We start from the raw sequence: 25,999 nt of genomic DNA on the forward strand, positions 1-25,999 counted from the left end.
CACACACACACACACACACACACACACACACACACACACACACACACACACACACACAGGATCTGCAGGCTAAAAGCTCTGAGCCTGCTTGTGGTTTTAAGCCTAACGAAGCAAACTGCTCACTGAATATAGACGGTGACAGCTGAATGTGGTGGGACTCTAATCTATCTGACATCATCTCCTTTAAATGCATTTATGTTTTTAATGGTGCGCAGCTCAAACTCCGCGCAGAGGGAACCCACCTGTTTCAGCTGCACAGTGAGCGAGTGCACAGCGTCTATTGTAGCAGCTAGAACTTCCCATATTATAACGACCTGTTTGTTGTTGCATTTCTAACAACTTCCGTTCAGAAAAGCAGAAAATTGTATCTGATTGAACCCAGCAAGGCTGATTTTTCTTCTCCTTCTTCTTTGATTTACACATAATTGGGTTTGAGTAGCTGCTGGCCTGTAAAATGAGCCATGTCTTGTCTTTGGCTGTCAGATGGAAGCAGCTATGATCCATATGTATTACACTGCCGAGGCTTCGGCTTTTTGTGTCTTTTAAAGATTGGCTAATCTCTTATTTGACCAGTTGGTCAGGTTATTAAAGGATTTTTGTTAACTGGGATCATTACATTTAGAGTACTAAAGTTAAACCTCAACTTCTCTTCTGTTTTAAGCCAGACAGTGGGTGTGGTTTCAGCTTCCACTTGGTTAATTCTGGGGGGCATCACGAACAGGCACAGACAGGTACAGACTGAGGCAAGCACGCACTGGTGGTTAACCTCTGGAGCCTCACATGAAAGCTTCCCTCTTTTCCTGAGTTCCTGAGTAAATGAAGCAGCTTACACGGTTTTGCTGATCAGCAGCTTTTTAACTTTCGATACAAGCAAGTTGGGTTTAGTTAAAAATGCAAAAAACATCTTTTAGTTCATCTTTCCTTGTCTGGGGACGTTAGTTCCCCTAAAGAAATGGTAACTTCTATTAATGAGAGGTTTTAATTTATTCTAATTTGTATTTCTGCCATCGTGTCGTGTTCCTGACCATTAATGCATTAAGTGTAAAGCTGTATAAAATCAATTCAGACACTTTAAAAATACTTTGTAGGAAATGCTTAAAGGATTAGCTTAAGTTGATTCTTCTTGGATGACAGGAATGCAGGCTGATCTCCGCCCTGGACAGGCCACGGTGAGCTCGGAGCTCTAGTCTGCTCAGATTATATCAATATTCAAGCTTCTGATCTAGACGAACTGTACTGTGGTGTTCTATTCCTGTCGCCAGGCCACATTTGTCTACAACCTCATTTCCTTCTTTCTGATAGATCGTATAGTTTGCTTATAGATGCGACAGCAGCATCGCAAAGCTGTGAGCTCTGAATGCTCTGGTCTACAGATTATTCTTGTACAGTGTCACAGTGTCAGATGATGCTGTAGCAGTACTGGGTTGAAGCCCCTTGTGCCTTCAGAACTGCCTGCAAAGATTCATCAAGGAGCTGGAAACACTCCTGAGGTTTTGGTCCAGCTGCAGATCCATGATGCGAGTGTCGCCTTCGACCACATCCCCACGACGCTGTGCTTGGACTGAGATCTGGTGACTGTGAGGGCTCTTTGGGTGCCCTGAACTCACTGTCATGTTCAAGAAAGCAGCTTGCAATGATTTGACACATGACACAATGTCCTGCTGCAAGCGATCATCAGAGGACCTGTACGCTGTGGTCATAAAGAGCTGGACGTGGTCCGCTACAGTACTTGCTGCGGCGTTTAGACGATGCTACCGAGAGCCACAAAGTGTGCTAAGAAACTATCGCCCACATTGAGACTCATCAGACCGTGCAGCATTTTTCCAATCTGCTGTCGTCGAGCTTTGGTGAGCCTGTGCGAGCCGCAGCCTCAGTTTCCTGTTCTTACCTGACAGGAGCGCCACGTGCTGGGGTCACCTGCTTCAAGGTCCGACGTGTTGTGCGTTCACAAACTCTCTTCTGCTTACCTTGATTGTGACGTGGTTGTTTGAGTTACTGTTGCCTTTCTGTCAGCTGGAAGCATTGGCCATTATCCCTGAGCTCTGGCATCAACCATGCGTTTCCTCCCAGAGAACTTCTGCTCTTTGTCTCGTTGTTTATGCCCAGTGGAGACGCTTGAGCAGAAAACGCTCTAAAAGCTGGCTGATTTGAGAGGAAGTGACCCAATTATATTTGATGACGTAAATGATGCCAAGCAGGTAGCGTGTTTACTGCCATCCTCTCTGTATTTATCATCACAACATCGTTATCCTGCTATTATTGTAAATTACGACGCTAGTCAGTGTTGACCTGATGATTGTGCTTACTAGGAAAAAGGGAACTTCTTCAGGGGTTGAAAGACTCTTTGTGCCAAGTTTCACTTTTACAGCGCTTTCTTTGACTGACGTACTCGTCATTTTTTTATTGAGATGTTGGATTTTGACACCCAGACCTGAAATTAAGTTCAGTTTCCACTTGCAGGCTGATTAGGAAACTGGTGTAGTCAAAGCTGTACTATATGACGCAACTCATGTGTACTTGTTTGGTTAGTTCTTTGAGCCAAAGCAGTAACCACAGCAAGTAGCCTACATGGGCTCAGTTTCACATTCTTCATTAAGCAGCTTGGACAGCTTAAAAACCGCAGGTACTCTCAGTTATTGTTAATAAAAACCGTAGCGTGACAGGTTGGCCTTTGAATTCGGTCACTCAGAAGCTGAGTAGGCCTCAGTTTCTATAAATCTCTATTAAGATTAATACTTTATTTTCAAAGGGAAGTTGACCTTTGGCACCACACCAGATCCAACATACCCAAACAGGTTTGGCCCTTCAGACTTCTCCTTCCATCTAGTCCATGTCAATTGCCCCCAAACAAAGATGGATGTTTGAGAGGTGACATCCAGGTATCGGCTGCATTCTTATCGTCACTTAAAACGGCCCTTTTTTCTCAGACGGCGCCTCAGGGAGGCGAGGAGGCCTCGAAGCATGCGGTTGTTGTGACAGCAGTGGGAGTGTTGCTTTGTTAAAAACTGCGAGCTTTCTTTTTGAGGCTGGAAGTGACAGAATGCAAAAAGCATCCAAGAGATCGAGCACAGGCTGGGCTGTTAATCACACCGAGCCAGTGAGCGCACAGAAGACTCAACACCAGACTGTATGTGTTGTCCATGTGTCGACAGACTGAGGAGGAGGAAGGGTTTGAAGCGCGACAACAGCTTCTTCTTTATCCTCTGGGAAAAGTCTATCAGAGCCGAGGAGGAAGTGAGAAGAACGATGGAAGGACTGGAGGTGCCTGTACGGGCAGGAGGTCACCTGTTTCAGCTTTACTCAGCACTCCATAAATAAACAGTGAAAGAGGAACCGCCGTGTTCTGCAGCTTCACGTGTAAAACGGTTGTTGGATCAACGCGAGGCAGCCATGAGATTTAGACTGTCAGCTCTCGTTTTCTTATTCCACCTTTCTGTTGTCGAAATGACGGAGACTCGTTTTTTGTGCAAACTCGAGTCCATTTTGGTCACATGGTTTTTATACATGTTCTTAAATGGGACACAATGTATTTCATATAAATCCCACAGGTGCCCAATAACTCTGTTTTCTCGTTAGCAGCTGAATAGCGGTGTAACCAAGAGGTGCCATCATGCCGCAGCAGAAGGACATAGTGAAGATAGCCATCCAGATGCCCGGGGCCTACCCCCAGCTCATACAACTGGACCAGGTAATGCACACATTTATACAACGTGCACACTTTTAACTGATAACGTCCGTCGCGCTCTGGTTGGTTAAAATAACGCAGTCTGTCACACTGAGTGTCTGATGTGCTTCTCTGATGTCACGTTTGATCTTCCTCTAAACCACAAGGGGACTTTGTTTCCCTCTGCGGAGCATCTTACTCAATTTACTTGTCTTGGTAGAGTTGAAAGCCGTTTTCACACGTGCACCGCAGCCGTGAACAATGCCCTGCGATCGTGCAAACGTCTGATGCAGCAGGACTGAACTAAGCTTTCTTTAATGCGTGTGATCTGACTGTTTCTGTGTGAGAAAGGTTCAACGAGCTCGTCACTGTAACCAGTCGGCTCGTAGTGACGTCGTCGCTCTCTCGATGCTACGGGACAACTTAGAAGAGTGTCCTGATCTTTTGTTTCTGGCATTTTGGGAGTTTTTGTGTAAGAAAAGATGAGATCGTGCAGGAATGATGGCGCATGAGGACCTGGCAGAGCTGTGACCCTCAGCTCACATTTTACACCTCTGAGTTTGTTGCACCGTCAGCATCGTGGTGAATATAAACCTGCTCGGTGGAATCAAACAGGGGAACCTGAACCACTTTGTTCTGCAGCCGTTATGAACACATTTCATCAGAGAGTTGGTCAAAATGCAAAGGCTCTGATTGGACTCCAGGCTGTGACATATTTCAGTCAGGCTGCATCAGGTAATTTGGTCGACTAATTCTGCACAGGTTGGTTTTAGTCCAGTAGTGCTGAGACTTTCTGGCACGTTCATAGCAGCACTCACGCTAACGAGTCAACGCCAGACCACAGAGACGTGCAGTCATCTCAACTATGTTGGGCATTTTCTTGCTGGGGGGGGAATAAAAAGGTGTCACCATATTGGCCCGTGCGTCTGTGAAGGCTCCGCCCACTCCTGCTTGTGTCAGTTCAGAGGGAGGGAGGGAGAGAGAGAGGGGGAGAGAGAGCGCTTTGGCAAAAGCTTTTAAAAGGTGAGTTAATTATGACTCTAGAAACTGAAAGACACTAATAATACTGGCACTTTTAGTGTGTGTGTGTGTGTGTGTCTGTGTCTGTGTGTGTTTGTGTGTGTGTGTGTGTGTGTGTGTGTGTGTGTGTGTGTGTGTGTGTGTGTGTGTGTGTGTGTGTGTGTGTGTGTGTTTGTCTGTGTCTGTGTGTGTGTGTCTGTGTGTGTCTGTGTGTGTGTGTGTCTGTGTGTGTGTGTGTCTGTGTGTGGTTGTGTGTGTGTGTCTGTGTTGTGTGTGTGTGTGTGTGTGTGTGTGTGTTGGCGTGTGTTGTGTGTGTCTGTGTGTGTGTCTGTGTGTGTGTGTGTGTGTGTGTGTGTGTGCTGTGTGTGTGTGTGTGTGTGTGTGTGTGTGTGTGTGTGTGTGTGTCGTGTGTGTGTGTGTGTGGTGTGTGTGTGTGTGTGAGTGTGTGAGTGTGTGTGTCTGTGTGTGTGTGTGAGTGTGTGAGTGTGTGAGTGTGTGTGTGTGTGTGTGTGTGTGTGTGTCTGTGTGTGTGTCTGTGTGTCTGTGTCTGTGTGTGTGTGTGTGAGTGTGTGTGTGTGTGTGTGTCTGTGTGTGTGTATGTGAGTGTGTTGTGTGTGTGTGTCTGTGTGTGTGTGTGTCTGTGTTGTGTGTTGTGTTGTGTGTGTGTGTGTGTGTGTGTGTGTGTGTGTGTGTCTGTGAGTGTGTGTGTGTGTGTGTGTGTGTGTGTGTGTGTGTGTGTGTGTGTGTGTGTCGATGGTGATCATCCTCCACTTCCTTACCGCTGTGGTTTGAAACAGCTGCTGTATCGTGACATGTTTAAACTAGCTGTCAGAATAACACTTCGGCTCCCGACTGTAAACGTGATGTACGACTAACAGCTAAACTCAAATGTTCCCACTTCCTGCTGCATCCTACATAAACTTCATGAAGCACATGTTGATATAATATCACAGAAGTCACGCCCCTTTCATGCGTTTCTCAGTGATGCTGTGGAAAGAGCTGCAGCTCACTTTCTCCCTTCAAATTTGCACAGTGAACATGCACCGATGTGAGTTTTCAGCTTCCTTTCAGTCGCTCTTGTTGGCGACTCACATGACCGGACTCTGCGGTCTGTCTCTTGCTTGCTCGTGCCTTGGGAGTGACTCTTTCACGTGAACGTGTTGTTATTAATACACTTGTTACTCGTTTTGGGGTTTTGTGTTGATATGAGCCATAAAGTGTGAAAGCTTTGTGACGAAAGTAAAAAGTGTTTCATAGCAGTGATGGCTTTCTGTGATTGTGGGGAAGTTTTCCATACGTTTCCCAGAAACTTGGGGGAAGTTGTTTCCTTGCGCAAGACAGTTAAGTCTAGAGTGTACAGCAGGGCCGGCTGTGAGGTCTCCGAGTTGCACACTAGCGTAGGCTTAACCAGGTTCCCAGCCAGCGCCTTTCACCCACTATTTGAACAGCTGATAATCTCATCGGGATTATTCTTAGAGGAACCGTCACAATAAATTATTCAGGAGTGTTACTTTGGGCCTTTCTTGACACAAAATAGTTTCGTTTTAAATCGCGACCAATTCTACCTCGCCAGGAAAACTTCCTATTGGCCCGAGCGTTTCCAGCAGACGCATCTGATTCGTTGACCCTCTTTGCTGCCACTAATGACAGACCGTCCACTGGGTCAACCACAGAACCTGAAGACATTTTGACAGGGTAACCACAGGGCTGACCACTAATAGCAGGATAGCTGAGAGGCAGACATGGAAGTAGTCTGGCTTTTATTTCCGTACAGAGAGGACTCTGGGCACCGAGGGCAACATTGTTCACAAAGTGTCGGCGAGCTTTCCTCTGCCCAGCAAACAAGGTTTCCAGCCAGCGCGAATAGTTGTGGAACCGCGATCCCATTACAGCATGTCATTACTGAAGCATGAATTCGGCTCCCTGACAGAGAAACATAGTAGTTGTGCAGCAGGTGTGTGTCTTTTACGCTGCGTCTGCATGCATGTGTGACTAAGTGCTGTTTTGTTGTGTCTCTGCAGAAAAAACCTCTGTCTGCTGTGATAAAGGAGGTGTGCGACGGGTAAGTCTGCGATGGAGGTTGTTTTGCTTGACATCATCGTGCTTCATTGGTCACACTGAAGTGTGTGTGTGTGTGTGTGTGTGTGTGTAGATGGAATCTCCCCGGGTCCGAGAACTACGCCCTGCAGTATGCTGACGGAGTGCAGATGTACATCACCGAATCGGTCAGTCGGCAACAGTCAACACAAAAACGTCTGTCTCAGGTTTCTGCAAAAACGTCAAGTACCAGACCCGAGTCAGCCTTCCAGATGTTTCCATGGTTACCAGATAAGCATCTATCTCTGCCACTAGATCAGTGAATCACTACTTTGTCAGCACTTCGCCTGCGTTTACGAGCGTCTCCCTGGAGCTCAGTCATCAAAGACGAGCGTGAAACAGGAAAAACAGAAGCTAAAGCGAGAAGCAGCTTCACTCAGGTTCCTCTCGAAAGGTTGCTGCTGAAGCTTTCCTGCTCTCTGAGATAAGACTATCGTCCCATCAGGAAAAATGCAGACGAGGCTTCTGCAGCTCCTTTACAGTTAGCGTAGGGATGGTAAGCTTCAGGCTTTTGCAGTGATCACGTAGTTAAACACAGATGTTTCAGTTTAAGGTTGGCTTCTTGAGGAGTCTGTGGAACAGAGGCGGTCTAATAATGGTGCTGATTATTTCCTGCTTTTAGTGGCAGTCTGACTTCAGAAATGTGCATGTTAATATTATCAGCAGTCAGGTGGTCGGTGGGTTGGAGCCCAGGCAGGGCCCGTTGGTTTTCTCTGAGCTCTGTTTCTCCGACCACCAAAAACCGCTAACGTGCTGGGTTCATCCTGTCTGCACAGGCCAGGGGCAGCCTCACAAAACACAGACTCGATTGCAAAGATTTTACTTTGTGCTTAATAAATGTTAAGAAGAAGACCAGCAGAAGCTCTTGGCTGCAGCAAAGCTGCACGGCTCATTTGTAAGTGGCATGACGAACAGGGACTGAGACGCTTTATTGGAGATGAGGTGTAAATTTGGGCTGAAATATTTTGTCACATCTGTGATCACGTGCACTCAGTCTTAATGTTCTGCTCTAGACTTAAAAGCCAAACAGGGTCACGGTGCAAACAGCAGCCCGAGCCCCAGACGGCCTGCTAACCCCGTTTTAACGTTGGTCTGTTTGGCCTTTGGTAAATAAACAGTACGTATGCAGGATGAGTCTTTGATAATGTGAGGAATGAACTTCTCGTTGACGTCTTGAGCTTCTGTGCCTGGATGTGCAGTCCTCTGATAGACACAGATTATTGTTGGTGTTCTCCTTAAACCTTTTCTCCATGTCTGCCTGCTTGTTTGTGTGTCGTAGAATCGTCTGGACATTAAGAACGGCTGCATCCTGCGTCTGACCAAGGCACCGGTGAGTCTGCGGCCGGTTTCACCTTCTTCTCCCTCTAACACAGCGAGAGGCTACGTTCTGCTACGTGCTGACCAACTAGAGCTCCAGAAGTCTAAACTGTCGCATCAGAGCTCGATGGATGACTTTTCTGAGCCGGTGTGTTTCTCTGTGTGTGTTTCGTTGGCGTGGATGAACTCAGGGCCGCTGCGCGGAGGATTTGTTCAAGGGTATCCAGAGCTCAGACGCAGGCGTACGCTGCGATTCGCTGAAGGAACTGGCGAGCGTTTCAACAGACGTGACCTTTGCTCAGGAGTTCATCAGCCGAGACGGACACCTCTTATTGGTCAAGATTGTAGAAGACTCTAATGAGTTAGTATCCTCGTCACATATCACCGACTGATTCATTGAAGCTCTTTTCTGTGATGGTAGCAGCAACACGATTGGCTGAGTTCTCAGCGATGCAACGCTTTACTGTTACTGACTTTAAAGCACCAACGGCATCACTGATCGTGTCCGTGTGAATGTCTCATGCTTGCCTCTTTTTACTGTGTCATTCAGGAGTAATGTGATTATGACGCACACGCTGACGGGGTTCATGGAGCTGATGGATCATGGGATCGTTTCATGGGAGAACCTCTCTTCTGTCTTCATCAAAAAGGTCCCCGCTGCTCTCCGCACGCCTCTCGCACGTTTTCCGAGTTTGATTTTCTGAAGCTGACGTTTCTCCCTCAGATCGCCGGCTTTGTGAACGCCAAGTCGACGGACGCCTCGATACAGCAGGTGTGCTTGGACATCCTGGAGAGCATGGTGCTCAGCAGCCACAGCCTTTTCCTGCAGGTCAAACAGGAAATCACCATGGAGAGGCTCATTGCTCACCTGCAGGTGTAAGTGGTTTATCACGCAGCAAGTCACACTCGCTTGGTGTCTGTTGCATCCTAAAGTTCAAAATCATTAATCAGCATCGTTTGCTTTCACTTAATCTGGCACAAAGATATAGTGTCATGTGAAACGCGTTCGAGTAACGCAACGAGGTCACAGCATTGTTTCTGTAACAGGAAGTTTTAAATATGTAAACTGTCCAGTTTTTACTGCACGAGTGTAGCGATACGAGAACTGAAATCTGTCAAAGGAGCATGCACGCATTTCCACGTGGCTGCAAAGCTGTAAAAATAATGTTTTTGTGTGTGTCTCTAACCTTTTTCAGGACAAATCAGCAGATACAAACCAAAGCCATGGCCTTACTCATGGCCCTGCTGCAAACAGCCGGAGACTCGGACCGAAAGGTGCCTCTGCTACTTTTCAAACCTTTCATGCACTTCCTCTTTTCCACACTAGTAAAACGTCAAAGCGCGCAGATGATCAGGTGTTTTAGTTTGGCTCGCAGTTCGTCCTCGGTGTCTGCCTCCAGGCAGCACCGTGCACACTGTTCATCAGCAGTAACCTTAAAAGTTTGGCTTTTCTATCGCAGGATGTCAGATTCAGGTGCTTCTTCACTGATACTCATACATGTGTCCTAGTGACAGCTTTTAAGGATCTAAAACATTTAAACTTGATGCTTTGTGTGAATATGTGAATGTGTGGGCTGAAAGTATGTGTTAGTGTAGCTGATGTAGGCGTCCCTCAGGTAAAAGGTGGCTGTAGTTCTGGGGCACAGCAGAACGGAGCTGCACTTGTTCCTGGAATAATTTCATTCTCTTTCCTTTGTTTTTATCTCATAATCTGAGGAGACTGTAGCTGCACATGTGCCTCGGGGTGAAGGACAGTTGCTGTTCATGCGTGTCAGAATCCCACAGGCACCGTCTGCAGACAGTCGAGTCTTTCTGCGCCTCTGCTCCTCTCTCCATGTGCACAAACGGTTCCTTCATTCGGCTCTTTTCTCTCAGGCTCTCTTTGTTACTTCCTCACTTTTACATCAGGTCAACAAACCCACCCTTCTTATCAGCAAAATAGTTGCGAACAAAAACGCGGTTGAGTCAGAGATGCACGTACCAGCAAGCAGCGATTTCGTCACAGAGGTCAAAGTCCCTCAGGCTGATCCTCCTGCCTTACGCTGCCTGTCGACACTGTATCGCCACCCGGTGGTAGAAGCAGGTCTCTGCAGTCCAGTGACACACGCGCTCTTCTTGTTTTACAGGATATGTTTGATTTCCTGACTAAGAAGAATGTCCGTCAGTACATATATAAGGTAAATTATCTTCACGTGTACGATCACGTTTCACAAATTCTTTTAATAATGATGAAATATAAAATGTATTCATGTCAAATGTGTGTCTCTGGCAGAATATAATCCACAGTTCTGGTTCAGTCCAAGACGAGATGGCCCACTACCTCTATGTCCTACAGTCGGTTACCTTGAATCTCCAGGAGCCCCGCATGAGGACACCTCTGGACTGTTGCAGCCAGGTGAGCCGCAACACAGCGGGTCAGGTTTCAGGGAGCTCGGAAAGAAACGCGTCCAGACTTTAAGTTTCCTTGAAGACGTTTCATCCGAGAAGCTTCTTCAGGTGTAAGAGTAAGGCCCACGTCCAGACGCCTTTCTTTCCGAGCTCCTTAGACTACGATGACCTTCACAGACATGTTAAAGCCACGCCCGGTCGGCTGCACATCTATGTTTTTACATTTATAATCCTGAAATCTTATGAATAAAATACCGTTTCTAATGTTCTGTCGCGCTCAGAAACGTAAAGATTCTAACTGTCCACTGTGTGTCCGCCTGCTTTCACCTCAGGAACAAAGAGACATCCTTCACGGTCTGAGGCAGGCAGCGTTCGAGACAGAAAGCGAGAACAGTCTGAGTCACGAACGACGGCGTTCGCTCTGTGCTAAAGAGTTCAGGAAGCTGGGCTTTTCTGTAAGCGTGAGATCATGCACGGTAACTGTTTGTCTGCCAGCTTTTCTCTCGTTTATATGTGAAACTTTGTCTTCCTTCCTTTCAGAATAATAGCAACCCCGGTCAGGACTTGTCACGAACGCCTCCTGGTCTCTTAGCTTTGGACACCATGTATTACTTTGCCACACGTTATCCCGACGCCTACAGCAGGGTGAGCATGACTTATCTGCAGTTTAGTTAGACATAGAAAACCTCTGCTGGTGCATGTTAAATGAAAAAATGATCGAGTACAAGCGGCTGCGTTTGTTACATGAGCTCAAAAATCAGGTGACTGCATAATAAACGCTCAGCTTAGTTTCCGTTCTGTCTCTGTCGTCAGTTTGTCTTGGAGAACAGCAGTCGAGAGGACAAACACGAGTGCCCCTTTGCCAGGAGCAGCATCCAGCTCACGCTCATCCTGTGTGAAATCCTTCGGATCGGAGAGCCACGTCAGTCTGATCTCTTACGCGCTGCGATCTCTGCTCGCTCTTGTTCGAGCTCTAATTTATTTTGTCTGTTCACAGCCTCGGAGACGGGGTCCGACTACCACCCCATCTTCTTCAGTCAGGACCGGCTGATGGAGGAGCTTTTCTGTGTCTGCATTCAGCTGCTCAACAAGACCTGGAAAGAGATGAGAGCCACACAGGAAGACTTTGACAAGGTACAGCAGCAGAGGCGCTCGCTTTGCTAGAAGGAACTCAGTCCTCGTACACCGGGTAGTTCTCACATAGACGGGAGAGTTTGCTCTGGTCGTTGGCTGTGGCAGTGTGTGAACCGGTGACGTGGGGTACGTCAGATCCAAACCGTCCACGACCACATGTGGGATCTTTGCTAAATGCAGTGACAGTCAGTCTCACTTTCCCACGGAGTACTTGGAGTCATTTGCGGTACACCCAACCACAAAAACGCTCCCATAAATCAGAAAACAATGAGTGGAATCGAGCCGGTGACCAAACTGAAGTGAACGGTGGCTTTTTGTAAATTCTTCTATGTGACATTCGTCGTTTTACACAATAGCACCATGAGTTGGAACGAAAACACAGCTCTTCATGTTATATACGTTAGATGCATGTGTGTGGTCGGGAACAAAACACTTTATTATATTCATAGCACACAGTCATACATGCATACGAGTGATGTGTTTAGCAATCGTGCACTCGTGGATGCATCGGAGGAAACTGTGGTTCAGTGTCCAACCCAAGGATGCTTCATCGTGCAGACCGGAGGAGTCAGAGAGGGAACCGCTGGCTCAGGAAGTTCAAGGGTAGTACAAGGTGTCATCAGAAAGTTCAAGAATCAAAGAACGTTACCTTATTTAAATATAGTCAGGCAGACAGAGGTCAGTAGCCCCCCCCACCGCGGGTATTTGTGCAAGCTATGCTGGATCTCTTCTGGTGAGCTTTTGTTCAGGAAGTAGAACAAATGTGGTGAATAGACTGCTCCACAGTTAATCCCATTTCTGCCGAACAATACAAATCAGTTGCACTCTGAATAAACGGGAGTTGAAATCAGAGTTCAAAAATTCAATCCAATTTTATTTATACAGCAACAGTCTCCTCAAGGCGCTTTGCATCGTAGACCCCCGACCTTTTTTGTGCCACGGACGGTTTAATGTCAGACAATATTTTCACAGACCGACAAACCCAACAATCATATGACCCCCTATGAGCAGCACTTTGGCGACAGTGGGAAGGAAAAACTCCCTTTTAACAGGAAGAAACCTCCGGCAGAACCAGGCTCAGGGAGGGGCGGGGCCATCTGCTGTGATTGGTTGGGGTGAGAGAAGGAAGACAGGATAAAGACATGCTGTGGAAAAATGCTAATTCAGAGGGCGGGGAAGCCAACACTTCTTCATCTTGGCCCTCAGTTGATGTTTCTTATTCGAACCGCTGCAGAAAATTGTGGTCATAGCTAGAGATGACCCGCCAAATTAAAATTGAGGCCAGTGTGCAGTAAAATGTAATTTAAGGTCCGTGGAGAAGCCGCAGAGTGCAGGTGGTCAGAACTGGACTTCCGGGGAATGATCTGAGAATAGCTGCACTTTAATCCCTGTGGTCATGTGGGTGACCTTGCATGGGTTGAATGGGAGACCTTGAATCCATTAAGACCCACTGGTGGACTGTTTTGATCACACCTCACAGGGTGTTTCCACTCAGTTATCTTAATGAACTGCGACACAAGTAAATAAAAATACTGATATAGTAAAAGTGAAGCACAGAGACTGAAATTTAAAGCAGAATGCTTTAAATTCAATTTTAATTGTACATTTGTCTAAGTTTGTATTTTGGTGGGTTGGTTCTCCTTCCCCGCCCCCACACGCACGCTTAGCTTTGTGGTTTAAGCCGAGCTGTCGGCAGAGCGCTCTCATCTGGGAGAAATACTGAGAACTCAACAATCCTTCATCCACACAGTGCTCATAGAACTCTGTGACCTTTTGACCTCTCCGGTGCACGCCAGTGTCCTGTGCGCCAGACCAGCAGACTGGCCTTTTGTTTCTGCTCGTGTCCAACCTCCCAGGGTGCTTTGAGGCAAGGACAAAGCAGCATTAGGTGGACAAAGAGAACCGCGGCGAACGGCAGAAACGGAGGGAGAAGGAAACGAGGAAAACAAAGCGCCCAGGGCATCGGCAGTAATGACACGACAACAGAGGGGAACGTAAAACCTCTGGAAACGATGTGAGAGGGAGAGAAGGAAAAGGTTCGACAGGGAGCAGCAAAGAAGAAGAAAAGCTGAGGCTGTGACGGCGATATCGCTTATTTAGGTTTTAGTTGCATGTGCGCCTCCAACATTAAATCTCCTCAGTCCAGCTGTGTTATGATCTGAACAGCCGTCCTCCGCTAACACACATACGCACACTTAGCGTCCGTGAACACGCTGCCAAACAGAGAGACAGCTGCCGTCGCTCCTATTGGCCCGCTGAGCTAAACGACAGAGGGGCCGGACCCGGCTGGGCGTGTGCATGTGAGCACCAGGGTGTCTGTTTACCAAACACTCAAAGGCCTCTGCTGTCATAGGTGATCTCACTTTGACTCCGCGTCATCCCCGTCACGTTTCTGCGACTGACCGAAAATTGAAGCCAGGGTTTTAAAATAATCGTCTGTTGAGGAGGAAGAATGGAGGTAAGATAGTAGTTTTTAACTAACTGGTAACACAGAGACCAAAATGAAGTATTCTAGTACAGAAGTGATTCATACATCAAAGGCTAAAAGGTTTGTTTGTTTTCATTGTGTGACACTAGAAGCTGTTAATAAATCGTTGCAATGTGTCGATTAGATTTATTGTCGTTGCACGTGTATAAACACACGGCAATGAAATGCAGTTTGCATCTAATCAGAAGTGCAATAGGAGCAGATTGCGTACAGATAAGGGCAGAATAGAAGGTGGGAACAGTTATGTACAGATGTGTACAGATGAGTGGTAAACAGATGTACAGTGGTGGGAGCGCAGACCGTGTCATGTGATTGCTGCTGGACGATGAGTTTATTTTGGCTCTGAGGACGTGAGCGGAGAGCCGCGCTGTGAAACCGTAGACGCTCGTTTCGTGTTCTGTACGACGGTCTGGATTTCACAGATTGCGTTTCCACTGCTGCGAGACAAAAACGACTTCGCTGTCGTCTGCAGTCACAAACACTTTGGTCACGCTTCACATTCTTCGAGGACATTTGTGAGACCGAGCGATTACTCTGAGCTTTGAGAATGAGTCGAGGCTTATCGACACTTTAGACGCTGATTGTTTGCAGTCAATCAAATTGGGCGTGAACAGGAATGATCTAGGTCACATGTGTGGGTGAGGGGGTGAGGGGGTGTGACCGCAGCAGCGCAGAGTTGGCTCGGTCTTTTAACACTATTGATTTTTTATATAGATTTTCCACTTTTACGACTGAGGGAACCATAGATTTAACACGTATGTCACTGCCCTGAGCGCTTGTTTCAGGACTGCCGGGGTCACCTCCCGTCTCTGTGTGAGCGTCACTTTAACGAGTAGAAACACAGACTGAAGCACGGAGCTTCAGAAAACGCTGGGCAATTCAGTCTGACCACCATCTCAATAAAAACAAAAAATAAAGTAAAAATTGAAGTAAAGAAACACTTTATAGGTAACGATAGAAACCAATCAGTCTGTCATCGAGCAGCACGAACCGTTTCCCACACAAAGACGACGACCTTACCAGTGTTGACACTAGAGGTGGGAATCACCATCCATCCCACGATACGATATTATTGCAATTTTTTTTTAAATATTTTTGCGATATTCAGATTCTGTACATAAAGGTAAACTTGATCAATATTCATTTTATCTAATATCAAAGTCTCACACTCAGTCTTTCTCTCATCTCAGTTTTATTGTTGACAAACTGAACGGTTTGTATTACAGTCTAGTCCCACTGAACTGAATGCAACCATCTGGTACAATTACAGCTATTCTGAACTATGCAATATGAAAACTATGCAGCCCCTTCAGCAACTGAAGAACTTGAAAGTAAATTAAAACAAAATATAATTTTACATTAAATAAAAAGTTTTAAACTTAATTAAAATAAAACATGTCTTAAATTAAAATAAGTAAACTGTCATGTTTATTGCTGCCAAAAAACAAGTTAAACACATTTGGACAGTGTCAGGATTCTTGCTCAGAAAAAGGTTTTTGTGCTCTGAAGTTTAACCGCAGTTTCTCGTGTTTATATCAGATTTAAGCTGCGAGTCGAGCGTTCCCAAATATTTACACAACTTGGAGTCTCACTGTGTGTGATTCTGGCCTTTGGTTTACCGCCATCTTTCCTGTAACCAGTGATTAACTCCTTAGTCTTAGTCACATTAAGGTCAAGGACGTTATGATGGCACCGTTTGACAAATGCAAGCAAGGCCATCATGTGAGCGCGTGCGTGGAGAGGATATCGCACTGATGACTGAGCGGCTCTGAGTCTTCTTTTGCCCACATGAAGGAATAATGTTCAACCATTGTGCACAAACGTGTTAAATAGGCAGGCTGACATGCCCTGGTTATGTCAAAGCCAAGCCGTGAAACACCAATCCCTATCACACCAACAGCATGTCTGTACTCCCATATCTGTCCTCAGGTGATGCAGGTGGTGAGGGAGCAGATCACCAGGACTCTGTCGAGTAAGCCGACCTCCTTGGAGCTCTTCAAGAACAAAGTTAACGCTCTGAACTACAGCGAGATCCTCAAACTGCGGCAGACGGAACGACTGCACCAGGAAGAGACTCTGGCTCCGCCTGTGCTGTGAGCATCAGCAGGTTTACGTGCTGCGTACCGGTCTGTGTTAAAGGAGTTGCCATGTGCACCAACTGTCCTATAGTCTGTATAAACAGATGTTTGTCTATCTGTAGGCAGGAGCCAGGTCTACTGGTTATGGATGAGTGTGTTGTACAGTCACGTTCGAGTGGGCGCACATGGTAAATCCATCTGTACTGCAGGCGAGCCGAGGCCCACCGCGGTGTGATAAACGGATAGGTTGTTTAAAAGCTGCCAGCATTCATCGGACCAGATGATCGCCCACTGCTTCCCAGATTGACTTCTTGCCTTTTACAGTTGAACTCATTTACTTTCTGCATGTCAGAGAAATGTCGAGGTCTGCAGTTCCCGCCGTGTAGCATCCCTGGCTGAATGATGGTCTCTTATACTGATGCTTCAGAGGTTTTATTGGAAATGTTTTTATTGAAACATTCAGTGAAGACACCGTAAGAGCTAGGAGCAAAACAAAGCCAGCAATATTAATGCCATAACATTAAAGGAAACACATTTCCCCTGCTCACATATAGCATATACATCAAATTTACATCATTCAATTCATTATATCGCCTCACTAACTTACAGCTACACATAAAGGTCAAGGTTAACAACACAAACTCTATTAAACGACACATTGATTGCACGTAACTTATTCCGTTAAAGGAAACATTAACAAACCTTGTGCCACTGTCAGCCAGGTACTAATTGGCAAAGGAAACGTACATATTTTTCACTTTAAGGCACACTATTTACCATATCCTAAAAGAAACCTTACTAACAAGCCCTTTAACAGTTTTGTGCCAGTTTCCTGTTTCAAAATAAAAGCCTGGATTTCAAAATAAAACCGAAGTACCTTTCAAACAAACGTAAAAATATTTACCAAATTTAAAGGTCATTTACACGCCGTCTGTACTGATTCAGTCATGCAAAGATCAGATTTGTAACAGAACAGAAGCTTGAAATAAACGAGCTCAGGTTCAGTGTGTTTGTGATCCACACACAGTTCGGCTGAGCGTCCCGTGTGTTGACCCCACATTCTGGAAACGATTCAATAAAAATGGAGTTTGTGGTTTGTTAAACTGTCCGATCAGCTGTTCTGCTGACGACTCCAAATAGTTTCCACCCGTATGGAGCAACCAGCAGGTCATACTGGTGTTTGTCACTAAACACTCAGTGTAACAGAGTTCTGCTGCTTGATTTTTGATTAGATTTGAATAAATGTCATCTGGGCAATAGTGACGATTTATGTCTTAGAACAACGAGAAAACTGCTTGTGACGTTTTCAGAATAATTTTATAGCTCTTTGCTGCTTTTCTTTCCAGTGAACTCAAAGAGCGGCTGAAGCCGGAGCTGCTCGAGTTGATCCGGCAGCAGAGACTCAACAGGCTGTGTCAGGGCACGATGTTCAGGAAGATCAGCAGCCGACGCAGACAGGGTGAGAGCGCTCACAGGCTCGCGTGCAGCGAACGGCAGACTGAGCGTGTCAGGCTAACCAGCGTCTTTGTCTCTTCAGATAAACTGTGGTACTGTCGCTTGTCGCCCAATCACAAAATGCTTCACTACGGCGATGTGGAGGAAGACACGGAAAATCCACCAATAGAAACACTGCAGGAGAAGAGTGAGTTCAGTTTCTACACCAAATGGCTCGAGCCATATTCATGCTTAGGTTTATCCATTAAAATTAAATTGTGAGAAACTGTAATGTGTGGAATTCCAGTTTATTATGCTCATTGATTAATCTTAATAATCATCAAGCATCAGTGCCCAACAAACCCTGATACAAAGTGCAGAACAGTGCAGGTGTGTTGAGCCGCTGATCAATTCAGTTGTATTTACACAGCAACAGTCGCCTCGAGGCGCTTTATATTGTAAGGTAGACCCCACAGTGATGCATACAGAGGAAAACCCAACAGTCTCTTTTTGGTGACAGTGGGAAGGAAAAACTTCCTTTTAGCAGGAAGACTCCTCAGGGAGGGGCGGGGCCACCTGCAGCTACCGCTTGGCACTGACAACCCTTTGTTATTCAAAACAGAAGAAGGAACTAATATGACTCCGACAGATGGTTTTTATTGTCTGAAGTATTTTAACCATATGTGTGTTTTGATGCTTCCTCTTCAGTTCCAGTCGCAGATATCAAAGGCTTGCTGACGGGTAAAGACTGTCCTCACATGAAGGAGAACAAAGGCAAACAGAATAAGGTCAGCTGTTTCACCTTCTCAGTACCATGGTGATCACCTCCCGCTGTAGGTGGTGTGGACAGTCAAGGGAGAAATAAGGAGAGAAACTAAACATGGCTTGAGGAAATAAGATGCAGGTCCATCGATGGGCACAGAAGGACCTCCCTCACTCAGGGTATCTGGGGTCACGCTGAGGCGTTCCCAGGCCAGGTGAGAGATGTGGTCTCTCCAGCGTGAAGTCCTCACCCAAGCACACTGGGATGTCTCTGATGCTCTCGAGCTTCTTTCTGTTTAACAATGATTCGTGTTACTGGTGATGATTGATAATAAGTGTGGACGGGGGAATGTCTCACTGAGCTTTCTCTGTAGGAGGTCCTCGATCTGGCATTCAGCATCACGTACGACGTAGAGGAGTACAGCCTGAACTTCATCGCCCCGTCCAGAACCGACGTGAGTCTAAACGCTGCTCCGTTACCTCCTTCAGTTTCTTTGTGATATACGGTGAAGAAACAAAATCTAACCAGCTTCCACTACGTCTTCAGTTCTGCCTGTGGACGGACGGACTGAGCGTGCTCCTCGGCCGGGAGATGAGCAGCGAATCGATGCGGAGTGAGCTGGAGATCCTCCTGTCTATGGAGATTAAGCTCCGCCTCCTAGATCTGGAGAACGTCCCCATACCCGACAACGCTCCGGTCGTTCCCAAACCTCCGAGCAACTTCAACTTCTGCTACGACTTCAGCCAGACGGAACAATGAGCGCGTGACTGTGTAAATATGTGTGAAACGAGACGCTGGTGTGGGCGGAGCTGCGCGTGCACGCGCTTGTCATCTTAATCGCAGATTTATAACTTTGACGCTTGAGTTTTCTTATTTTAAACATCCAAGTGAAACGAGTGAAGCAGGAACAAGGTTGAGACGCCGTCAGTGTTTGTGACGCACGTCTGCTCCTCCCTGCACTCAAACCTTCACACAGGTACTGAGCAAAATGTAATTCAATACTTTTTAATATAACCACTGAAGTAATGGTACTTTACACTTGTTTTACAATCATTTTATATTTTTGAATTATCTAAATGTGTGTGAGGAATACTGCTTTTTTTAAAGAGGGCATTAACTACAACACGGTACGTCGTTTATTCTCCAGCACATCAGACATACAGCAGGTGTTCAGTGTTACGCAGCTTCATGCACTCGTCTTCATGTGGATCTCAGCAGCTCTGGAGCAGAGATGCATTAAATGATTTTGAATCGTTGTTGCAAACAGGCACACGTCCCTCTGTCACAATCACACGGTACCACATGCGTTGGATGACTTCTGGCTTTTTGGATCAAATGTCATTGTAACTTTAAAACTGATGCTTTTTGTCCACGGCTGGTTTTGTAATGTGAGCACTCAGTGGCGCCACCTGGAGGAGCTACTGGGGAACTGACTGATTTCGTTTCAGCACAGCTGCTCCACACTGACACACTGACCTCTGGGATAATGTCCACGTTGAATCATGTGCTTTGATTTAATTCACATGAATAAAAACATTTGATTTATACAGCAAAAAGCCAAACTTTGGTTTATTTATAAAAGACACCTTTGCACACTTTGGTCAATGATGAGTACTCCCTCTGTCTCAGTGCTACAACAGCGTCCACAGTGGGCTGGAGTGGAAATGAAACTTGCTAGTTTTGGCATGATGCTCCCTCTATCATTTTTGAAAAGCAATTAGTGATTAAAACCCTGATTTACTTTGTTTTAATCTAAAAGATGAAGTTGAGGAAACATTTTCACTCCACAGCTTTAGCAGCATCAAAGTGTCCCATCCTACATCCTGCTCTTAACAACATCACTGAGCAAACAAGCAAAGACTGCCAGCATTAAAACAATAAAGGAAATGGCGCGTCGCTGGCATCGGTCTACAACAATCTACGTCTGTGACAGCAGTAATTCATTTAAAAGCACCTCAAAGAATTTAAATATAAAGTTTTCCGAACAGTAAATACATGAAATACTGACTACTTTCTTCCTCCTGTGGTGCTCGTGTGTTGCCGTCTTCGCCTTCCTTTGAAATCTTTAAAAATAACCTTTGGTCCAAACTGGTGATTCCTACTCCACACAGAGGAGCAGATATTTACTCGAGAGATGACATAATTAGGTCCTGCTGTAAACTTTAAAGTATTTTTCCTCTCTTGCACAAAATATTGACATGTGCCAAAAGCTCAGCTGAGAGCAGACTATGGTCAGCAGGTTTTCTTCTTTTTCAAGTCCCAGAAGCCTCTCGGGATGTTCACTCAGCCTGTCAGAGGCTTAGGCTAAGATCAGCCCCACCTATGAACTTGTAGTGGAGATTCTCCAGGAAGGGCAGCTGTGTCTGGAGGAAGTCCACTGCTGCTACGGAGATGTTGTTGCACCTGGAGATGTCGAGCGTCCTCAGACGTTTGCAGTGCTGCACCAGGAGGAGCAGGGATCTGCGGGGTTTAGAGTGCAAACAGCGTAAGAATTTGATGGCTTTCCGATGAGCTGCAGCTACTTGCGAGGCGTGTGTGCTAATCACCTATCGGTGATGTTATTACAGCAGGAGAGGTAGAGATGTTGCAGTCTGGGGAGGTAGGGCGCAGCCTGCGCCACGCCGCGGTCGCTGATACCTGGGCAGTGGCTGAGCACGAGACTAGTGAGACTGCGGCAGTGACGCGCCGTCGACACTAAGCTGTCATCTGTGATCTCCGGCAGCATGGAGAGAGACAGACGGTGGAGATCTGGGAAACGCATCACCTGAGAGAGGAGAACAGAGCTTTTCAAATATTTTGCATTCCAGACTGAAACCTTCTGCTGCCCGTCCTCCTCCTACCTGAGTGATGCTGCTGTCTGTCAGTTTGGAGCAGGCAGAGAGGTCCAGTTCCTGCAGCCTGCTGAGAGCTAAAAGAGAAGCTCCAGCCTGCTGTCTGAACTGCTCCAGGTCATTCGGAGTCACTAGCTTGGGTCGGTCCTCGAAAGGCAAGCGAGGAGGCTTGAAGAAGCCCATGTTGCCAAAAGTCCGGGTGAACCTGGGCCCCTTGTCTCCCTGTTAGAGCGAATTATTATAACAACCACACCTGCTTAGAGCAGAACAGGCACAAAGCTGTGATTCTCACCGTCTCCTCGTCAGGCTCACATTTGGCTCTTTGCACCATTCCCAGCAGACCCCAGTCTGTCACTTCTTTACACCAGCCGAGCCGCAGCACCACCAGCTTCTGCAGGTAGGTGGCGACGGCGCACACGGACAGGTCAGTCACATTACTGCAGGAAGTCAGGTCAAGCTCGCAGAGAGTGTCCCCGAGCAGCTGGGCGAGAAAGAAAACTGCAGGATCCTAAAAGAAAGGCAGGAAGCTAAGATTTTTCCGTCTGGTTTAAACCGAACGAAGCGGACAATGACCGACCCTGATGTAGGTGCAGCTCCTGAGGTTGAGCGTCTCTAGCTGTCGTCTGGCAGCATCGGATCCCTTCAAGCCTTTCGCCATCTCTGTTCCATTGATGTGCAGACACTCGGACAGGTCCAGAGAGCGCAGGGAGGGCAACAACAGCAGGTCCGACAGGCCTGTTGGTAACACGATGTTAATCACATGGAGGCAGTGTGATGAGCTGCGAGCGTGAAACTAATAACCGAGCATAATAAACTTGCAGTTCTATTCAAATAGAAAAATGCTGATTATTTCGTTTGTTTTCCCCTTAAAGCTGCTTTTAGGTTGTTCCATCATCGTGATTACGGTCACTCCAAAGATAATATCAAATATAAAAATGATCACACTGGGTGACAATTTCAGTTAAATACACAAGAACGTGCACGGGGGGAACCTTTTTCTGTGATCCTCCAGTCCTGCGACAATGAGAGGTGCGTCAGTGATCTCAGACCTCGCGCTATGGCCTCCACAGACCTGCTGGTCAGCTCCGTGCAGCCGCTGATGTCCAGTTTGAGGAGGCTTGGCTGGTGCTTCACCAGAACTTCCACCGAGTAGTTGGTCAGCTCCTTACAGCCGTGCAGGATCAGCTCCTCTAAAAACAAACCCTGAACCTGCAACACAGAATTACAGCTCTCAGTGGAAGTATTCTTAGTGATGCTGAAACTTGTGCTGTGCCAACATCCCGACCTGTGCAACAGTGCGCAGCGACTCAGGGGTGATGGATGTCCTGCTGAGGTCCAGAGCTACGAGGGTGGATTTCTGCTCCATCAACAACCTCCTCAAGTTCCTAAGCGACAGCAGAGCTGAAGAGTCCTCGACGGCCCCCACCGGGCACCCTCGATACGGGTCAAACTCAAAAGCAATATGGCAGCCAGCCAGCGAGAGCCGACGGAGACGCGGCGTGCATCCGGTCAGCCGGTTGAAGGTGAGGTCAGACAGGTAACGGAGGTCAGACAGGTCCAGCTCTTCCAGACCACACAGTGCTGACCGCACCTGGAAGCAGATTATGATTGCTCACATTTTTATGACACCATAAAAAAAATAAATATTTTTTTAAATTTCTCGTTTGAATTGTTCAGATTGTTTATTGCCCGTCTCCACCCACCTGCTGTCTGTGCTCCTCCCTGGAGAGGAATGCTCCAGACATGAAGAGGCTGTCCAGACCTCTGAGGTCCAACCTGCGGAGGGAGGAAAGCCGAGGGAGCAGGGCCAGCAGGGAAACCTCTGTTATGCTGCTTCCAGGCAGGGCCAGGCTCTCCAGTTTAGGGCCCAGGCAAAGGCCCACCTGAGGAGGAAGCAACACAAAACAGGAAGGTTAGCAAAGGTACAGCTGCTGTTTCAGTCAGTGGGAAACAGAGTGGGCTCACTGCTGCCCTGTTGGCCACGTCAGTCCTGGCAAAAAGCATTTTAATCTAAATGAGACTTATGTGAATTAACAAGAACAATTATAACATCTGCATGCCATAAAAAAAAATTTATTATCACCTAAAGCTTAAAATCCACACGCTGGCCTGACACCAACACAGGTGGACTAAACTTGGTCCTTATCTTCGCGTGATAATCCAGCGCGTGTTTAGTGGGAAACTCTGTGCTTACACGTTCACACACACAGACGCACATGATTGTGATAAGCATGAATTATTAAGTAATGACCACAGCTGCTCTGAACTTTGGCGTTCATTTATGGCCTGTCACGTGTTTATCCTTGTGACAGGAAATTAAAATAATAAGGCTGTGATATATATTTATATAAAAATGTTAAAACAACGCTAGTGTTTTTCTAAGATGACTAGAGTCCAGACAAATCCACTGTAAAAAAAGTTTCCATTGCCCGGAGGTGTGTGAATTATGTGAGCCTACCAGGAAGCGTATGACTGCTTGTTTGTGGGTTTGTCATCACATGACGTCAGGAATATAGTTTCACAGAAGGAGCAATGGATGCTGAGACATTTTTAGGTACTAAACACAACAACAAAAAGCCACCTGTACCCCTAATATGTGTCAGACAGGAGCTGTTTAATTCGTCAGAGTACTGCACCTCCAGCAGCAGCGATCTGGAGATGCTGAAGCCATCGAGCTGGCTGATTATCAGGCTGCAGCGTGGCTTTCGGCCCAGACCCCTGATGAGCTCCAGGGACGAGGCCGAAGCCGGGAAGCGGAAGGTGATGTTCCTCTGCAATTTGAAAAAAAAAACACAGTTAAAATGTGCAGCCACCTTTCAATTCATCGTCTCTGTTGTGGTCTGGGGAGAGTGACCTGGAAGCGGGGGTCCTGGCTGGCACTGTACCAGCTACGGCAGACCAGCGAGGCTTCCTTCCTGTCTGACGCGTGGAGGAAACTCAGGATGTAAACTACGACCTGCAGATTGAGACAGAAATGCTGGATTAGATTAAACATCCGCGAAGAGCTCGATCCGAACCAGGCTCACCTGAGAGCATTTTATCAGCTCCAGCGAGAGCGCACTCGACAGGTACAGCAGGTCATGCGCAGTAGCTGACTGCCATTAGAACACTGTTACTGTAGCTCACGAGCACTGGGCTTGTATTGCACTCACCTCCACGGGCAGCGCAGGAGTGTCCACTGCGTCCTCCCCATCGCTGTCTCCCATCGTCCAGACCATCTGTGACTCAGCTAGCCAAACAGTAGCTATCGTAACTAAGTTTAGCCTTTAAGCTAATGCGTCCACAGCACAGAGAAACGGTGTCGCCCGTGAACTAATAATTACAGCTCTCCTTTCATTACAAGCTGCGTTACCTGCTGTCGCTCCCCTGAAAGCCCCTTTACGTTAGGCTCCGTGCACGCTCAGTCCCTTCAGGTGCGATCAGCTGACCGCGGAGGAGGCGCTGGTGACGTCAGGGGGCGGGGCGCTGTGTTTTTTCCAGCACGCTCGGTACCGACGAGCTTTGATCTGATTTGTTTTTGACGCTTTGACCTAAATGTGTGGAAAGTGTTCCGTTTACCCCACACAGACGATGGTGCGGCCCAGAAGAAGCGGTTAGCTGTTAGAGCCGAATCAGAAAGGCTTTTGTTGCCAAATGGTGAGCAGGTCTACAACAGTATTGCTTCGGTACTCTTAAATAAACAAAAATAAAACTTAAAAGTGCAAAGCGGATCGATATATCCATGAATGCAGGTGATGATCTGTGCAAAAATGGAAGAGATATGACTGTGGGTCAATAACACGCCGTAAAAATACTAAACATCCGCAGTGAAAGTTAACGTTCGGAAAATCTTGCAAAAACATTTAAAATGACTTCATGCAGAAAAATGTCCCCTGTATGAGAGAAGACCGCAACTTAACTGTGGGGACTGGCTGTTAAGAATTAATTAACCCACATATTGACCTGCAGAAAAGAAAAGAAAATGAAAACAAAGATATTAACAAATACTACAAATCTCCAGTTTAATATCAGTAAAGTTAAAATATGTTGGAACAAACACCAGCAAGTAAAAATGTCACATTTGTTCTTGATTTGAACCAAGAACCAGATCCTGCTCTGTGGTTAGTGTTTCAACCACCAGAACTAACTGGTTTCACGTCCTGTTGTTTCCTGTTCAGTTTCGGTCTTTTTTTCTTTTTACCTTTATGACAAGTCAAAGACAAGAACAGATGCTAAAATATGACGAAAACTCATTTATTTCAATAAAATTTACTCGAAAAAACAGGCCTTTGTCGATGATTCCTTTCTATGGTCTGGCAGTACGGATCGCTGGCTTGTGGCTACAGTTAGCACATCTATACAAAAGTACTGCTGTGCGATTATATTAAGCTTTTACAGCACAAGTGAAGCATTTTGCATTTCTACAGTTATTGCAGTCTTGTGACAACACAACCAGCACAGTGACTTAAAATTAAACTGTGAGAGCTAAATAAATACAAAAACAGATATATTTACATTATTGTACAAAACAAAAGAAAACATAAAAAGATCGACCGTAGTGAGGTTAATTCCATCAGTAGGCTAGTTCTTAGTACATAGTAATAAACTGTTTGCTTTACAATTACACATGTATCAAGTATCAATGTGTAAAATACGCTGAAGTTAGGAGATGTTGCTACAACCTTACCCAGTATCTTTGTTCAAAACAAAACTTACACCAACACAACACAGAGTCAGACATGTAAGGCATCTTTCAAGTTTACAAAAAGAATCCGTAAACATTCAGCAAACAACAACAGCAAAAAC

General features: G+C 46.4%; 2 protein-coding genes across 4 annotated transcripts in view; one reads left to right on the forward strand and one right to left on the reverse strand.

Annotated features, from left to right (window-relative positions):
- elmo3 (engulfment and cell motility 3) overlaps positions 1-19,945 on the forward strand; it is a 20,706-nt gene extending 761 nt beyond the window's left edge. Inside the window, exons 2-21 of one of the 3 annotated variants that reach the window (XM_005935778.2) lie at positions 3,577-3,688; positions 6,706-6,746; positions 6,837-6,909; positions 8,061-8,111; positions 8,290-8,459; positions 8,649-8,748; positions 8,823-8,974; positions 9,295-9,373; positions 10,225-10,275; positions 10,371-10,493; positions 10,819-10,941; positions 11,027-11,131; positions 11,300-11,408; positions 11,484-11,620; positions 16,038-16,201; positions 17,533-17,645; positions 17,724-17,828; positions 18,329-18,408; positions 18,757-18,837; positions 18,930-19,945. In XM_005935778.2, the coding sequence (XP_005935840.1) occupies positions 3,611-3,688; positions 6,706-6,746; positions 6,837-6,909; positions 8,061-8,111; positions 8,290-8,459; positions 8,649-8,748; positions 8,823-8,974; positions 9,295-9,373; positions 10,225-10,275; positions 10,371-10,493; positions 10,819-10,941; positions 11,027-11,131; positions 11,300-11,408; positions 11,484-11,620; positions 16,038-16,201; positions 17,533-17,645; positions 17,724-17,828; positions 18,329-18,408; positions 18,757-18,837; positions 18,930-19,142 (2,148 nt within the window). In that variant the 5' untranslated portion in view covers positions 3,577-3,610 and the 3' untranslated portion in view covers positions 19,143-19,945. Of the gene's footprint in view, positions 1-3,576; positions 3,689-6,705; positions 6,747-6,836; positions 6,910-8,060; positions 8,112-8,289; positions 8,460-8,648; positions 8,749-8,822; positions 8,975-9,294; positions 9,374-10,224; positions 10,276-10,370; positions 10,494-10,818; positions 10,942-11,026; positions 11,132-11,299; positions 11,409-11,483; positions 11,621-12,717; positions 14,079-16,037; positions 16,202-17,532; positions 17,646-17,723; positions 17,829-18,328; positions 18,409-18,756; positions 18,838-18,929 lie in introns of those variants that run through there. The other 2 variants (XM_005935779.2, XM_042226219.1) reach the window with 2 other exon arrangements.
- Positions 19,373-24,668, reverse strand: lrrc29 (leucine rich repeat containing 29). The gene is made up of 11 exons (XM_014337945.2): positions 24,367-24,668; positions 24,069-24,170; positions 23,851-23,985; positions 22,918-23,097; positions 22,500-22,805; positions 22,207-22,423; positions 21,792-21,949; positions 21,507-21,722; positions 21,224-21,436; positions 20,930-21,147; positions 19,373-20,843 (listed from the first exon to the last, which is right to left on the reverse strand). The coding sequence occupies exons 1-11, from the start codon at positions 24,430-24,432 to the stop codon at positions 20,675-20,677; spliced, it is 1,980 nt and encodes a 659-aa protein (XP_014193431.1). The 5' UTR covers positions 24,433-24,668; the 3' UTR covers positions 19,373-20,674.
- Positions 24,669-25,999: the final 1,331 nt, after the last annotated feature.

The sequence above is a fragment of the Haplochromis burtoni genome, unplaced genomic scaffold, assembly GCF_018398535.1.
Source record: "Haplochromis burtoni strain Fernald_Lab_line unplaced genomic scaffold, NCSU_Asbu1 Contig_201, whole genome shotgun sequence".
Taxonomy (NCBI): domain Eukaryota; kingdom Metazoa; phylum Chordata; class Actinopteri; order Cichliformes; family Cichlidae; genus Haplochromis; species Haplochromis burtoni.